General features: G+C 41.5%; 1 protein-coding gene across 15 annotated transcripts in view; it reads right to left on the minus strand.

The window, feature by feature from the left end:
- LOC116042039 (pleckstrin homology domain-containing family A member 5-like) overlaps window positions 1-16,425 on the minus strand; it is a 267,224-nt gene that overhangs the window by 35,744 nt on the left and 215,055 nt on the right. For all 15 annotated transcript variants that reach the window (XM_035996062.1, XM_031288155.2, XM_031288163.2 and 12 more), the window contains 3 exons: window positions 14,998-16,092; window positions 8,349-8,635; window positions 5,577-5,815 (listed from right to left, as the gene is read on the minus strand). In XM_035996062.1, the coding sequence (XP_035851955.1) occupies window positions 5,577-5,815; window positions 8,349-8,635; window positions 14,998-16,092 (1,621 nt within the window). The remainder of the gene's footprint in view (window positions 1-5,576; window positions 5,816-8,348; window positions 8,636-14,997; window positions 16,093-16,425) is intronic.

Below are 16,425 nucleotides of genomic sequence, written 5' to 3' on the forward strand. Positions count from 1 at the left end.
GTTTATGACACGTTCATGACAGTGTCATGTCACTCTTATGTAGATACCTTCAAGTAAAGTGTAACCTACATATTTTCACACAATTAAACTGTACTTTGTGAATGTTTGAACTGAACTGTCAATTGTTTATTGTTACCATTTATTCATTTCTTTAAACTCATTATTTCAATAGTTGATCCATTATCTTAATGGTTTATCCATTACTTTTAGCTAACCATTTGTCTTTGCTTGTCTTCTCGCTTGCTAACTATTTTCTATGCACTCTTTGTCCAATTATCTAAAGCCTACCTACACTCTACGACTGCTGACTATTTCCTACAGCATGCCATGCCAATGTCAATGCTTCCAATCATCAGGTGAGGATTGTGGATTTGAAGGTTTTATATTAGAGCCTGACTGCTAAATCAATCCCAGGCCTGGGTCTGTACCATAGACCGTTAATATTAATGGACAACGCATCCGGTTTGGCGAAGTGCTGCAAATGCGGACAATTACCCCTGACTGCAGACTTCTCAATGTGGAAGTGCCTTAAACCTGCTTTCTATCTGAATTCCAGCAGGGGGCGAGATGTGCGGTTGCAAAAGGAGGTCGGTTTCTGTAGAAGTCTATGAGAAAGTGACCCACTTCTCACTTAATTTATTACCTCAGTAAACATTTTCATAATGAGTTTATGGTCTCAATCGCTACTTTAAAGTCTTCTGCAATACAGAATGATGTTTTGACTTTTTGAATTATGGACTCGTTGATTTAAAAAACTGGCGATAAAGCAGGGGGTGTTTTAGGGCGTGGCTATGATGTGACTGCCAGTGAAAGTGTGTAACGTAACGTAGAGTGTAAGGGCTCCTCCCTCTCTCCTCCCTCTCTTCTAAAATCGTCACATCTGCAACCAGGATGGCTGTGCCCGTAACGGCAAACTCTACAACGGATAGCAGATCTCCACAGACCAATGGGTGACGTCACACATGCGGCACATTAATATACAGTCCATGGTCTGTACATGTTGCATTAGGCTCAATCATTCACAAATAAAAATGGAAGAAACCTAAGGAAGAGCAACAGAGGAGCGATCCGTCTCCCAGCACGGACAGACATGCAAAATATGTTGTGTATAAAGAAGGTTAGAGGTTAGGGCTTAACCCTAACCTCTAACCCTACCAACATAATACAATTACAAATGACTGTATCAACACTCAGGATGACAAACTACAGATTGATTGTAAACATAAATCCAAGAGGACTGTGTCAGGTATCACCAAACAGACCTGAGTCACGTGACCTCCTCTGCACCATGGAGACCACAGATAATCTAATTTCCCAGGTTGCTGCACATGAAGCCTTGAGAAGCTTTCTTTCTATTTGTGCCGAAAAAGATTCAAGGCTAGTGTGCAGCTCCATATCTCAATTATTCTCCTCTTCTTATCTCCCCCTTTCCCCTATGTGCTGATCACAGGGTTAGGGCAAGTTAGCAGGTTAAGCTGTAAAACTGTCAAACTGAATGACGTTTTCTGAAGCAGCAGTGATGTCATCAGCCACGTGCTATTCCTCATTTGACACAATGTAATGAGTGAAACAAGCTTTAGTATCATTTGCCCATCTCTAGAAAATGCTTAATGAAAAAAAAATTTATGGCATGCATAACGATGACTGTCAGTAATGAAAAATGTACATAATTTGTAGTGAATTAGCTAATGCAAACCAAGGCATTGTAATGTCCTGTAACAGAATCCATTCACTAACCAAAAGAAACATCAAAAAAGGGACGTTATTAAAATGAGAAGGTAACAAAAGGACCTTCACTCTGCTTCTGTATCTATTTGCCAACATCTGCTTGCACTGTTAGCAGACACAGAACAATGACTGGACTCAATTAATGTCAATGTAATTAAATTCTGCTGCTACAGTGGGCGAAAAAGGAATTAATTGCATCGAGGCAGAACATTATTAAAGGAACACGCCGACTTATTGGGACTTTGTCTTATTCCCCGTATCCCCCAGAGTTAGATAAGTCCATACATACCCTTCTCATCTCCATGCGTGTTGTAACTCTGTCTGATGCCCCCACCGCTAGCCTAGCTTAGCACAGATCCTGGAGGTAACCGGCTCCATCTAGCCTAGCTTAGCACAGATCCTGGAGGTAACCAGCTCCATCTAGTTTACACAGATCCTGGAGGTAACCGGCTCCATCTAGCCTAGCTTAGCACAGATCCTAGAGGTAACCGGCTCCATCTAGCCTACTGCTCCCAATAACTGACAAAATAACGCCAACATGTTCCTATTTACATGTTGTGATTTGTATAGTCACAGCGTGTACAAGTAACAAGGTCACATGACACACAGCCATCTTCTAACAGTATACATACTGGGAACTATATTCTCAGAAGGCGAAGCACTGCTACTTCTGCTACTTGGGCGGAGTGATTTGCTCTCAGCACCTGAGAAGCCCCGTGGTGAGGAGCAGAGAGTAACAACGGTGCTTTTCAGGTGTTGAGCTAATCACTCCGCCCAAGTAGCAGAAGTAGCAGTGCTTTGCCTTTGTGAGCTGTCTGCTGTGTCTCAGTCAGAGTAAAATCTTTAACTGAGTTGTCACTTCAGCGTGGGATAGGGATTGGACCTGGGCTTTAGACTTGTGACAGCAGGATTGGACTCCACACCAAATATCCATTCCAGTGTTTCCTCTGTTCACTCTCAGCAGCGCAGTGCCGTGATTCCATGAACAAGGCAACTGTCTATGGTGAGTTCACATGTCTATAATAAAAGCAGGACAGTCGCATACTATCTGGTAAAATCTGAACAGGTGAAGATCACGTGTGCTGGTAGCCTACCGGTTACAAACAGGCTCGTTAGTGATCGACACGGTAACGTGCTGCAGATCTGGTGTTTTTAGCTGAGCTAGACAGAATATCTGGTTAAAACAGATTGGTGATGGTGTTCTGCCCTCATTGTTCTCCATGAAGTTAGCTGGAGGTGAATGTAGCCGCGGTGTGTTTTATGTGGACTGACTGCGGCAGACTCCATTTGGTAACTTAGGAGGCAATTATGCCTTGTGTGCTCTTATTCATTTGGCATGCAGTTAACACACTAGTCATAATTTAGTGTTTAATAGAACTCAACTCCTGGCTGTTTTAGAAGAATGAAATAACGAGAGTGACAGGTGAACTAGAAGTGAGTTGATTTTTCACTTCTTTATTGCCCCCCCCCCCCCCCCCATATCTGACTTGATTAGTTGATGGGGGATAGAATGCCAAGCACATTAGTGAGTGTTTCTACAGTATAGGAGAGCTGTATTTTGTCAAAATGTTTTTCCTCTGAATAATAAATGATGATAGAAGAGGAGACAATGTCATTTGCAGCTATTTTCTATTTGCATTTAGGCTCTGTGATGTCACACTTCATCTCGGGGAGTATATTTGTTTTCCCTTCAAACACTGAGTCAGACTTCATTATGAGGATTAGAGATGCTGCATGTTTAAGAATTTGTATTTCTACATTACCAGACTGTCAATCTTTGTCGGGTTTCACATAGATTGCAAAGCATTTCAGTTGAAAGGCAATTGGTTTGTTTACCAAACTGAATTAAATGCTTTCCTACAAAATATCCCACCTGTATTTGCTGTGTTAAATCACCATAATTTAAAGGGATCAGTTCCTGTGGCCCCTTTTTCACATTTAAAGCAATCCATTGGAAAATCACATGGAGGCTTTCATTGTAAAGCAGCTACAGGGAATACATTGTAAATGTCACTGTGAAACTAAATATTAGTAAGCTTTTGGAACAGTGTCAAAATTAAAGATGGTCAGTCTAAAATATGCACAACTATGATAAATAATCGTCAGTAATGTGGATATAATGACTAAGTGGGTAAAGGCAAATAATAGAACAGTTACAACAGTCTGGTGAGTTCAGAAAATAACATCAATTTACTGTAATGTAGCCTTTAAAACCAGAAAAAGAAAACACTTAGGCCATATTAAGATATTACGATATCCAAAATCTAAGACAATATCTAGTCTCATATCACGATATCGATATAATATCGATATATTGCCCAGCTCTTGCACCAAGGTTCACTCATGGGCCCCATTCGACTCTGTCTGTACATGCTGCCATGAGGTTCAATTATCTGCAAACATGGCATCTGTTTCTATTACTATGCAGATGACATACAACTGTATACCTCCCTTCATCTGATGATCGGAGCCCTGTCTTCAATCTCATAAATTGCATTTCATAAATAAGTGATTCAGTGGCCGACATGTTATCCAGTTCAATAAGATCAAAACTGATTGTACGGTGGCCCTGACAGCTCAACACAATGCGATATAAAGCAAATAAATAAAACATATTGACCAATTTGATAAAATGTATGCAGCATTTAAAGAAATTGCTGTAAATAGAGAAAACACAACCAAATACAATAACTCATTGCAAATAGCAGACACACCAATATAAATAGCTTCCATGGGACACTAAAAAGTGATGCACACAGCTGGGACACGCTTGGTATTGCCATGGTTTTTTGGCTTATGAAGTTATTGTCGGCTATCCATCAGTGGAATTGGAACATGAGTTAAATGTAGCTATGTTTTTTAACATGGCGTGATTCACATATTATTGCAGATATCTACGATTAACCTAGCGTTGGCCTTTTGCTTATTATTAGCCATTTTAAATGATCTGACGAAATACACACAAATAATTGTGAAACAGGCTAATGTTTGATAGCTGGCTATAGTTACTTTCATAATTGTCACCAAGTAATGTTCAAAAATGAATATGAATTGCAAAATATAAATATTTCTCAATTCATTCTGACCCTTTCTGCAATGAAAAAACGGCAGCAATTCTTAATTGTTAAGTTATGAACAAACTAAAGTGACAGGTTTTATTTTTTAGTCAAGTCAGCAAAACTACCGATAGTTTACCTTGTTGTCTCCTCTTACAGGTTATGAAAGTAAATATTAACGTTATAGTCAGTTAAGATAACATAAGCCTGTTTCAATGAATTGTGTGTATTGTTTAGTCAGATTTTTTGGAATTGGCAGGCTAATATTAAGCAAAAGGCTAACGCTAGGTTAATTTCAGCCATGTGCATCAGTTTGTTTCTGTATTTGGTTGTGTTTTCTCTATTTGCAGTGTTTTTTTTTAATAATTAAAGTCTGTAACATCTTCCCTTTATATTTGAAAATGTGCATTTCACATTTAACTTTAAAAAGGAAAACTCATCTTTTCGTAATTTTATTTTCCGTTGAAACATTATCTAGGAAACTAAATTGTCTATCACCCACAGTATAATTGTTTAATTTACTGTTGATTTGGTCTTTTTTTTAAAGCCTCTTTTTTAAAATAATTTCTACTTAGTTTTTAATGTTCCTACTTTGTCTTGTCTTTAATATATCAAATAAATAATAAAAGATAAGAAGATGACAGCAAAGAACAAGAGAAATACAAGGCTATTTTTCATCTTTGGTGGAGCACATTGTATTTGTAATGTCTGTAATTTCTGCATGAAATGTGCAATATAAATTAAGTTTTATCATTAATCATTTGTGTCTAACTCCAGTGCCATGCCCTGTACCTTGGCGAGCTGCGTCCTGTGCCGGTGGTCCAGCGTCTGGTCCCCCCTGGAGACAGGTGAGGACACCTCGGATTGGGAGCTGCTGGGGTTGGGAGGGACCTGCTGGCGCGGGGGGGAGAAGGTGCTGTAGAGGGCCAGAGAGCCGTGAGACGGTGAGGTGGGGATGGAGTGCGCCACAGCGTGTTCACAGATGTTACCCATGGTCTTTGTGCTGGGCAGGGTGCCATAATGACCCACAGCTGGAAGCACAACACCAGGAGAGGAAATAGAAAGTCACAGTGGAGTAAGAACAGTGGAGGTTCTAGAGCAGAGATCTTCAACAGGGGGTCCTCAGAGTTACTGCAAATTATTGTTAATTCTTTGAATTTTTTTTTCAAAAATTTAAATATGAGTCCAACATATTATTAGCAAATATAAATCAGCCTATTTGTGAAGAAAAAAAACAACTGATGATAGGCTTACTGGCCTGGTAAGGTAGTCACTAAGGTAGCCATCCACAGATACAGTTCATCCTAAGGATTCAATGTGTGTATGTTTAACATTAAAATATGATTTGTAAAATCATGCCAACAATTATTATTTTAATAGCTTAGTATTCTATGCACAAAAAAGGTATGTACTAAGGCTTTAGACCACCCTACATGTTATTGTAATATACAACTTATTTGATACAATATGTGTAGTAGGGGGTCTCTGCTCCGTCTCTCTTTGAGTTAAGGAGTCCTTGGCTTAAAAAAATGATGAAGCACAAGTGTTACATACCAGCAACCCTCCAAAGATTTGGTTCTACAAAAGACTAACAATACACATATATCAAGAAAAACAAGAATATTATAAGTGTTAATCTATATTTTATTTATCACTGCATGTGAAAAGTATCCCCTCTTTGGGGGTAAAGGTGGGGTTAAAAATGTATTAAAAATATTTGCAACAGTTAGGACTATACTGAACAAAAGCTATATTACAGACATATGAAAAGGATTGCACAAAAGACGCTGCAACCTCATATTAGGAAAATGTATCCCTTTGTTTACAGACTCCGAGATAACCCAACATCTGCGTCTGTGGAACTAACATTCAAGATGGAGAATAGAGAGATGCTATTTGGTGCTACATATGCACTTGTGGGAAGCAGTTTTCTGTGATATTTTAATTTCAATTGGTTATTAAAAGTACACATTTGAGTACCAACTACAGAAATGTGAAACTACTTGCCCTGATAACATCAAGCATATTACAAACATAGTCATATTATTGTCAAGCCACTGACTGGGACTAAATGAGAGAGACTGTACACAGACGTAGTCTTACATGGGCAAGAAAATCAACCTGTCCTGAAGAGAACTTGTGAATTACCTACTCAACTGGGGGTAGACCTGACAGCAACTAATTTCATATTTGTGTGTCCCATTGTTGTCTGTAGTTATACATACACAAAGTTAAAGTAAAACTCTATGACGTGAACCAGTTACTGTACATTAAATTAGGTTATAGTAGTAAAAAAGATTAACTGTTGGACCCAATCTCAAATGGTTGCTAATAGGATAGCAAGGACCCATTAGTGTAATAGTGCTAATTGGCAAACGTAGCTTTCTGAACCAACAACAGGCGAGTATGGACATTTTCCACTTGAAAAATCCTCAAAGAAATAATTTGCACATCCAATAATTGTTCTGTGCAGGTGTGCTGGAAAATATCACAGACATGGAAAAACAGGAAGTCCTGCAATCTGCTCTCGCTACAGCATTACCATTTATTAAACTCTGGACCTAAGTCAAGAATATTTCCAACCATGAACACAACAATGGTCTTAAATACATTCTGCTCCTCCCATATTGTTTTACCAGCTGTGGGACAATTGGATAGCGATGGGAGTGTCTCTCATTGAACTCACGTGTCACTTTTCAAAATTTCACATCCATTCCAGTAATAAATATCCTAATTCAATTACAGTACGATACTACTGAAATCAATATGGAATTGATATATGTAGTATTGTAATTGACTAAGATATTTATAACTGGAAGGTTGTGAAATTTCAACCCGTTCTCACTCCCAACTCTTCAAATATGAATGCTTGGTCAGCGTCTCTCAGCGTCAGATACGCTGCAAAAATCCCCCTTTAGCGTCTGTATGGGACGCAGCCGGCAGAGCAACAGCTTGGCGGCGCTGTAAGATGACGTAGTATTAAAGGTGCTCTAAGCGATGTTGGGTGACGTTACTTCTTGTTGACGTTCAAAGTATTGTCAAACAAAACGGAGGCTAGCTCACCCCTCCCTCCTCCTCATCCAGTCCCCTCCCCCTCCCTTCCACGCACTAACCCCCCAACCCCCACCCCCCAAATCCTTCTTGTCGGTTAGTGGCTGGAAGACTGTTTGTTATGTTTGGTGGTGCAAGTTGGCGCAGTTTGTTTTTGTTGCCGTTTGTGGAGCCTGGGCTGTCTACAGAGACCGCTTTTTTTTTATGATAGCTGCGTAGGGAGGCAGGTTGGGAGGGATGGATGGGTCAAACAACACAGGACTTCCACCCAGGAGATAACTGCTTTAGCCGATAAAGGAGACCTTTTGCGACATAGGCACATGCCCAAGCGTCCGTATTTTACGTGATGGGAGTGAGTGAATGTGTTGGATATTTTGCACAAGTGACAGGTGAGTTCAGTAAAAGACACTCCCATCGATAGGTGATTGTCCATTGTCCCACACCCCTGGGGACACAGAATGGGAGGATCAAAATGTATTTAACCCTCCTGTTGTCCTCGGGTCAAGTCAGTACCTGTTGGCTGAGCCAGACTGTGCCTGGAGAAGGCCTGTCTCTGCTGCCACTCGTACAGCTGCCACATGGTGTCGTCCCTCATCGACCGCCTCTTCTCCGCTGTGGTGATGGTGCTGGTGGAGGCGGGACGGAGGGCCCGGTCATACACAGAGCCCGCCACGCTGCAGATGCTGTCGGGCCTCATCATGCTGTTGCGGGGCAGTGTGCGGTAGCCCTCTGGGTAGCGGGGCACAATCTGAGCACGGTGGCTGGGCATGTTCCTGGGTAGGGTCTGGTAGGACGTAACACTGGGGGAGGAAACAGACAAACTGATGAGTGTTACTCGCTAATCACTACAGAGGCACTTTTCTTTGCCCATCCCCATTACAGGGAGGTCAGAGGTTAGTGTGTCCAGTTTGGATCAGTATCTTGATCCTGTGGTCACTCTTCGAGAAAAAACAAAAAAGCAATTTATGCAGTTTTAAATGGCTTTTTAAAAAAAAATTTGGTGAAAAATACAAATCACACAACATAAAGATCCCCTGTCCTCTAACAAATGGGGGGAGGGATGCTCAGAGGTTAGCCCTCTGCTTGACTTCAAGTTACGCTCAGTTTGGAGAGGCCATCCAAATAGATCGCTACAAGGGGAAGTGGTAAAATCACTCAAGCAAACAAAATAATAAAAATAAAGGTGTTGCAAGGTGTTAAAGGGTAGCCCTTGTTGTCATAGGCAGTGTTAAATAATCTGTTTGAATTGCAATCACTCACTTCACAGTATGGAGGAAATATTTATTCATAATTATTCATAATATTCATCAAATTGAAAGTCCAAAGAGAAATTGAAAGTCCAAAGAGAAAACGAAGCGAGATCAAATTAAAATTATTATTATTTTTTTTTAATTTTCCATTGATCAAATTAAAAATATTATTATTTTTTTATATTTTCCATTTGGCTTTTCCATTTGGATTAAATATTTGGCTTTTGAATTTCAATTTAACATTGGCTTTTAATTTGGACTTGACACATGTCAATGTAAATGAGGAGGCGTGGCCCAAAGGCTGGTGGGAGGGTCTGAAACTAAAGGGGTGCAGAGGCACCTTATGACCAGCAGGGGGAGCTGACTGCTGGGGAGCTCACTGTTGAGGAGCATCTATCTGCAGCTTGGCCACCAGGCTGGCTTATCCTCTTATTTCACCTGATAGAAACTGATGATGTAGGCTAAACACAAACCACATTTCATGCAACAACAGTGACGTTTTCATGTAGTTACTATAATTGGGCCCGTGTTAGTGAGGACTAGATTAGGACTGGATTTAAAGCTGATTCTGGTTTCCAACTTCGCCCCAGGTGTGTCTGTTTAAAACAGTGGTTCCCAACCTTTTTCCCTCCGAAACCGAAGTTGAGGTAACTTTCCCTTACTTTCTTTTTTGATACAGAGGAGTTATCAGCACTTTTACGTTTCTCCGCCATGTTTCGTTCATAAAATAGTGATGCCGTGGCGGCAGGAAAAACGAGGATGATAGCAGCTAGCAGCTGACTTGATGACAGCAGGGTCCCAGGTTAAGAGGTCCTGGAGGTTTGGCCTACTAAGTAGCCTGCCTACAAGTTTAAGCGAGAACAAAAATATATAGTTTTTATACAGACTTTTGTAGACATTATATATTCTAGTGTATTATCATAATTTCTTTAACATGTGCAAATATTTTTTTTTTTTACCTCAACCTCAAACCAGATAAAGACTCGCGCCCCCCCTGTGATCTTTGCCGCCCCCCTTAGGGGTCCCCGGACCCCAGGTTGGGAACCACTGGTTTAAAACACGGACGGAGACAACTTCTCTCTTCTGATGTTTTATTTAATTAAGCAACAGTACAAACATGGGTGTGGGTAGCTCTGCTACGTGTGTTTGTGTGTTGTCAGATCTCGAGGACACTCTCGATCTCGAGGAAAAGCCAATGTTAAATTGAAATTCAAAAGCCAAATATTAAATCCAAATGGAAAAGCCAATGTTAAATTGAAATTCAAAAGCCAAATATTAAATCCAAATGGATTTGCCAAATGGAAAATTTAAAAAAATAATAATATTTTTAATTTGATCAATGGAAAATTAAAAAAAAAAAAAATATTTTTAATTTGATCTCGCTTCATTTTCTCTTTGGACTTTCAATTTGAATTATGAATAAATATTTCCTCCATATCACAGAGCAGAGTTTTGTTAGGACACCAGAATTCACTGGTAATAAAAGAAGGGATGTTCAAGGGCAAAGGAAACAAATCACAAAAACATAAAGCAACCAATAATTAGAAATTCCGTGGTAAGAGTAATAGAATTCAGACCCTATTCTGTAAGACAGGTCAGAATAAAGTACTGCTGCAAAGGACAGAAGAAAGTTTTCTTCTTTTGTTATTACAGAATACAAGTGCAAATAACTGAATAAATGGATGAAGTCATTGACTCATGAGTCTTGCAGTGGCCAGACCCCGCTCTCTCTCTCTCTCTCTCTTGCAGCAGGAGACGAGCTCTGTTGTGTTTTATGCTCAGAAAGAAGACATTAACTTCCCTTGCACCAATCAAGATAACAGCCAAAAGGGTTGATATAAAAGTCACTCAGTTACATGTACTGTAGCACCCACTCATACATTTGAATGTGGTTACTTACAGTTACACTTACCAAATACAGTGAAAAAGAACAAGGACCGAAGGCATTCACACATTCTCACTCCCACTGCGTCAAAAAGTCAAAAATTTAGAATTGCTTGTTCAGGACTCTTCTCTCACTTTTTGACCCTCAATGGTGTTTTAAGCCCTCAACGTCTCCTTCCAGGCAACGCTTTCCAGCCTTCAACCCTAACCTTAACTACTATACTTATATTATAATTATAATTATATATATATATGTATAATTAATTATTATACATATATTATATATATATATTTAACAATCTTCTGAACCTTAACCATTGCCTAATCGACTTCAAGTCTTTGCTGCGACCGTTCACTTCAAGGCACCTAACCCTCACCCTAACCCTAACCGTTGCCTAATCCTAGTGCCTTCCAGGCAGCGCTGCCTGGAAGGAGACGTTGGGGGCTTAAAACACCGATAAACCTTTTTGACGCTCTGGGTACATACGTTTAACTGACATGCGGCAGAAGAATGGGACAGTTAGGTTTAGGAAAAGATTGTGGGTGGGGTTACAAAATGTACGTTTCCCCGACACGAGGGACGTGAACCCCGGTCTCCTGGATGAAAATCCTGTTTTGTTTGACCCATCCACCCCCCCAACCAACCTCCTTATGTGGATTTCCGATCTTTCATACTACTCTCTACCGTTGTCTCTCTTAATACTACATCATCTTACAGCGCCGTGGTCGAGCTGCTGCTCTGCCCGGTGCGTTCCATACAGTCGCTAAAGGGGGATTTTTGCGTCGCTATCTGACGCTGAGAGACACTGACCAAGAGTCAATATGTGATGAGTTGGGAATGAGAACGGGTCTGACACATTCAACGTAAACACCTGCACTCGCTGTTTCCAGCAGCCAGTGAATCAATGCCTTTAATCAGTGTGTACTGAATAGGAACCAGCTTAATTATCTGTAAGTGTGTGTCTTGACATTTATGGTGTGCTTGACTGGGTTTAATTATCAAACTACTTTTGTTACCAGAACTCTGCTTCACTTTCACTTTGGCTTTGACCTGGGAACATGGAGTTATGAGGAGCTCGTTATCATTGCAGCCATTAGCAGCTAATCACAAAATGGGTGCCTTGAATCTCTAGGACAGTGGCTTTGATCGTATGAGTGCATGGGGACAGACATTATGGTGGTTGTCACTCTAGCGGCCTATCACCATTCGTCACCTGGATGGAGAGAGCATCGCAGTCTTCGTTCTTCTCATTTAACCTTTGCAGGAAGACATGCCTGATTTGAGCTCATTTTGCTTCACTTTTTGCATTCAGCCGGGCATTGTGTTCATGTAAGCCATGTCAGAAGCAGTTAACTTCAACTTTTCCAGCTGAATATTAAGAGTTATTTCAGTAACCTACAAAAGCAGGTCCTTAGTGTATTTTACTTCCGTGAAAGCACCCCCACTCCATGCAGTTTCTAGTAGCCAAGGAGGACACGGAGGATTAAAAAAACATGATGGATGATGAAGTCGCAGGACGCCACAATTTTCTGAACATAGCCATACTGAGAAATTCAGAGAGAGTTTTGTGGAGCTGATAGTCATAATTAGCTTTGTATAAACTCATCTGGCAATAGCTTGAATGTAACGGACGTTCATTAATATCAAAAAGTTACGCACTAAAGCTTTAAGAACAATAGCAATCGGTCCCACAACAAAGTGACTCTATTTTCTTCCTTTGCACCAAGTGTGGATAAGGATGACAAATGTGGCTAGGCAGCACTCAGCTTGCTCTGCTTTCATTACAGTGTCATTTCCATGACTTATTCATGGCAGCAGAAGGAGAAGGGAGCATCGGCGCTCTGTAAGTCTGTTCCGCTGCGTTCCTCGGTACAGCCGGCTAAACGCTAGCTAAATGCCAGCACTCCCAAATGAGATACACATCTCCTTTGAGCTCCATCTGGTCCGCGAGCGCAGAGCAAGGACAGAGGAAGATACATGGGGAATGAGGGGGGAAGACGGAATGGCAGAGTTTAAAAAAAAGGTTTTAAATCTTGTGGAGGAGCAGACCTGTCGGGGTGAGAGGTCGCCCCTTAGATTGCAGTGAAGATAGAAAGTATAATGCGCATGAAGGGTTGAAATATGTGCTGTGAAAGTTCAGTGTGCTGAAAACACATTCTTTTGTTTGAGTTAAAAAGAAAACATCATATACCTACTAGGGCCGGGACGATATGCTTTAGTCCCGATTCAATTCTTTCCCGATACATGGGTGCTGATTGGACTTGTATTGTGATTTTCATTTATTGTGATTCTAGAAGTATTGCGATTGGATATTATTGAGTATTGCAATTTTCTTTTCCTTCATTAACAAAAACAAAAGTTGAATAAAACACTTCTAAAGACAATATATCATGATTGTTTTCTAAGAAGAATGTACATCACGTGTCTGTCAGTCAGTTTGACATTTATTTTTTGTAGTAGAAGTTCTCTGGCTCTGTTTTGTTGGAAACAGATAGTTGCAGTCAGTGGTACCGTAGAAACAGGAAATATTTAGCAAAAATCATGTCCGTATATAAAAGTTGGACAGGACTGTGTGTTTGTGTGTGTGTGTGTGTGTGTGCCTGATTTAGTGAGACACAAATAAGACAGAAGTGCTAAAAATAAAAAACTGTATGTTACTACAGCTTTCACTGCTGTTGATGCACGGGGCAGCCATGTTGGATTTTTAGCTATGGGTACTGCGGCGTTATTATGGATCCCATGCTACTTCTACGAAAGTCCCGCCCTACAAAGCAGCCCGATTGGTTGGGGTTAGGCATTGACCTCGAGTGGTAAAGGTTAGGATAGCCGATTGGTCAGGGGATAGGACCTGAACAAATCAGGTTCCGTTACCTTGTGTAAGCATCGATGCCTGGCCAATAGTAGCGTGTGAATGCTATTGAAGGACGGGTCCCTCCTAGAAGCTGCGTGGGTTCCATAATAACGTGGTACTGAGAGGTTGTCCGAGTTCCGAGCTCGGAAATCCGAGGTCAGGGGGAGTGTTTCCGACTTTGAACTCAGAAAATCCGACTTCAGAGTACAAATGGAAAAAAATGGAACACACTGTCTGTCTGCCCAAAACTTAGCTAGCGTTGTCGCTGTGCGCTTTTTTCAAAAGTGGAAGTTGGGAAAAGGGGGTCTTAAAAGTCACCAAATCTAGAGAAAACTTCGCTAAATTGGCAACACTGGTTATGCTAATTGACTACTATTTCCATCAGTTAGAGAGGCAATTGACCAATTAAAGCTTTGAAGACAGGATTTTAAAAGAAAACGTCTGTTAGCTAGCTAAAATGGTGCCAAGCAGCTATATAGGTTGTAAGTCGACTTTGATAACAACTCTTAAAGTGGCTATGATCTATGTTCTTGTAATAACAATGTATGAAATGACAAAGCGAAAACAGTGCTCATTGTTGAGCTGACAGGCCCACGACAGTTTTAGTTCACTCTCAGCCCTTTCATAGCTTTGTTTTTAGAGAAAAAGCCACTGTTCCCTCCCTGCTCCGCAGCAAACAAGACAGACAGTTAGAGACTAGCTGGTGAACACAGTGGAGCATTTAGCAGCTAAAGAGACCAAAAACAAGTCTACAAACCGACTGGTGATGTTACGAATGCTACGTACCTTATTTTTACAGTCTATGGTTCTGAATGGTGGGGTTACATTTAAAGAATCTAATTCCTGAGAAGTGAAGGTGGACAAAATGACCTCATTATGCACCTCGTTTATGACGTAACTTCTTTTAGTAAGTGTCATTCGGTTTTTGTCATGACAAGTTAGGGTTAGGGTTCATGTGTCATGACTGCGTCATGTGTTTATGACAGTGTCATGTCACTCTTATGTAGATACCTTCAAGTAAAGTGTTAAAATTTATTTTTGTTAAAATAAATTTTATAAAATTAGTATGGTATGGTTCAGGAACCAGTATCAAAGTCACCGTATTGGTATCATACATTTTTTAACAATACCGAGCCCTACACAAGCACATGTGGGCACACACTGTGTCAGTCTCACCTCCTGGTGTCATCGTCCTGTCCTCTTGTCCTGTGTGTGCGGACCCAGTGTTCCAGCTGCTGCATGGAGTTGGTCCGGGACAGGCCCTTCTCCGGCTCCTGTACTGGAGCAGGGGACTTTCCTGGACCCATGGCCAGGCTGCTGTCCACCTCTGCCGGGCTGCAGTCCCCTGTCTGCTCAGCGGGTGCCGCCACGGATCCCGAGCCGTTGACCTGCGCAGGATGCTGGACAATGAGATTGGCTTGGCCCTGGCGAGATGCAGACACTGCGGCTGCGATAGCAGCGGCCTGAGCCGGCTGCAGCTTGATGCTGCTGATTTTAGTCAGAGACCTCTCTGCACTCGGGTCTCTCTGGAAGCCATATCTATCCCCGCCACGGATCGTAGCATACTTCCCTGCATCTCTGAGAGTAGCGTATTTATCCCCTTCCCGGAGTGTGCTGTATTTCCTCACTTCCTTCAGAGTGCCGTATTTGTCCAAAACCTGTATGGTACCATATTTATTCTCCATCTCCCTCATGACGCCGTACCTCTCCGTCTCCTTTAATGATAGCTGTCTCTTCACCTGCTTCTGGGGAACGTATTTTGGTCCATCTTTTTGGAGTGTGTGCCTGTCTCCTATTTTTTGCAGTGCGTATTTCTCTCCATCCTTCGCGAGCAGGTACTTCTCTCCATCTTTAGACGGAGCATATTTCTCCTCCGTCGGCGTCACAGTGCACTTTTCATCCTTGTTCTGGACAGCATGCTTCTCCAGATCCCTGTGGAGTGCGCACACCTCGCCGTCTTTCTGCAGCGAAGACTTCTCCCCGTCTTTTCGCAGCATGTACCTCTCTCCGTCCTTCTGGAGCATGTAGCTCACGCCGTCTTTCTTCAGCGAGTACTTCTCCCCATCTCTCTGTAAGGTGTAGTACTCCCGCTGGCAGTTGTGTTTCTCCAGGTCTTTCTGCCGTTTGTCGTCGACTCGAGACAGGGAGTGTTGTCGCATGGGCTCGCGGTTGCGTTCGTTGTTCTGGATCTCGGGCCGGGTTAGGGCTCTGTGGTTCAGAAAGTTGTTCAACTCCTGAGATGTCCGCTGATCCACTTTCAACTTGTCCAGTCTGGCAAGAAAGAAAGACAAGAATGTAACAAATAGTCAAGTTTTCTCATAGATGTCAAAGATAACTCAAGTGTCAGAAGTCCTGTGTTTGTCTGACAGCCCCTCAAACTCTGTTACCCCTCTGCTCTGATCTCTGCCAGAAACCTGTGACCTGTGCAAGACTGGACAGAGTCAGTTCCCACTGGGTATTGGGTCAACCACAGAGAAGCATTACTGTCGTATTTAACTATTGTATTTAATAGGGAGGACAGACCAATGGGGAGTTCAAAATACTGGGCTGTGTGTCTTATTTCTTTATGGAAATTACTGTTGTTGTTTTGAGCCCTTTTTTCTG

The sequence above is a fragment of the Sander lucioperca genome, chromosome 20 (assembly GCF_008315115.2).
Source record: "Sander lucioperca isolate FBNREF2018 chromosome 20, SLUC_FBN_1.2, whole genome shotgun sequence".
Taxonomy (NCBI): Eukaryota; Metazoa; Chordata; class Actinopteri; order Perciformes; family Percidae; genus Sander; species Sander lucioperca.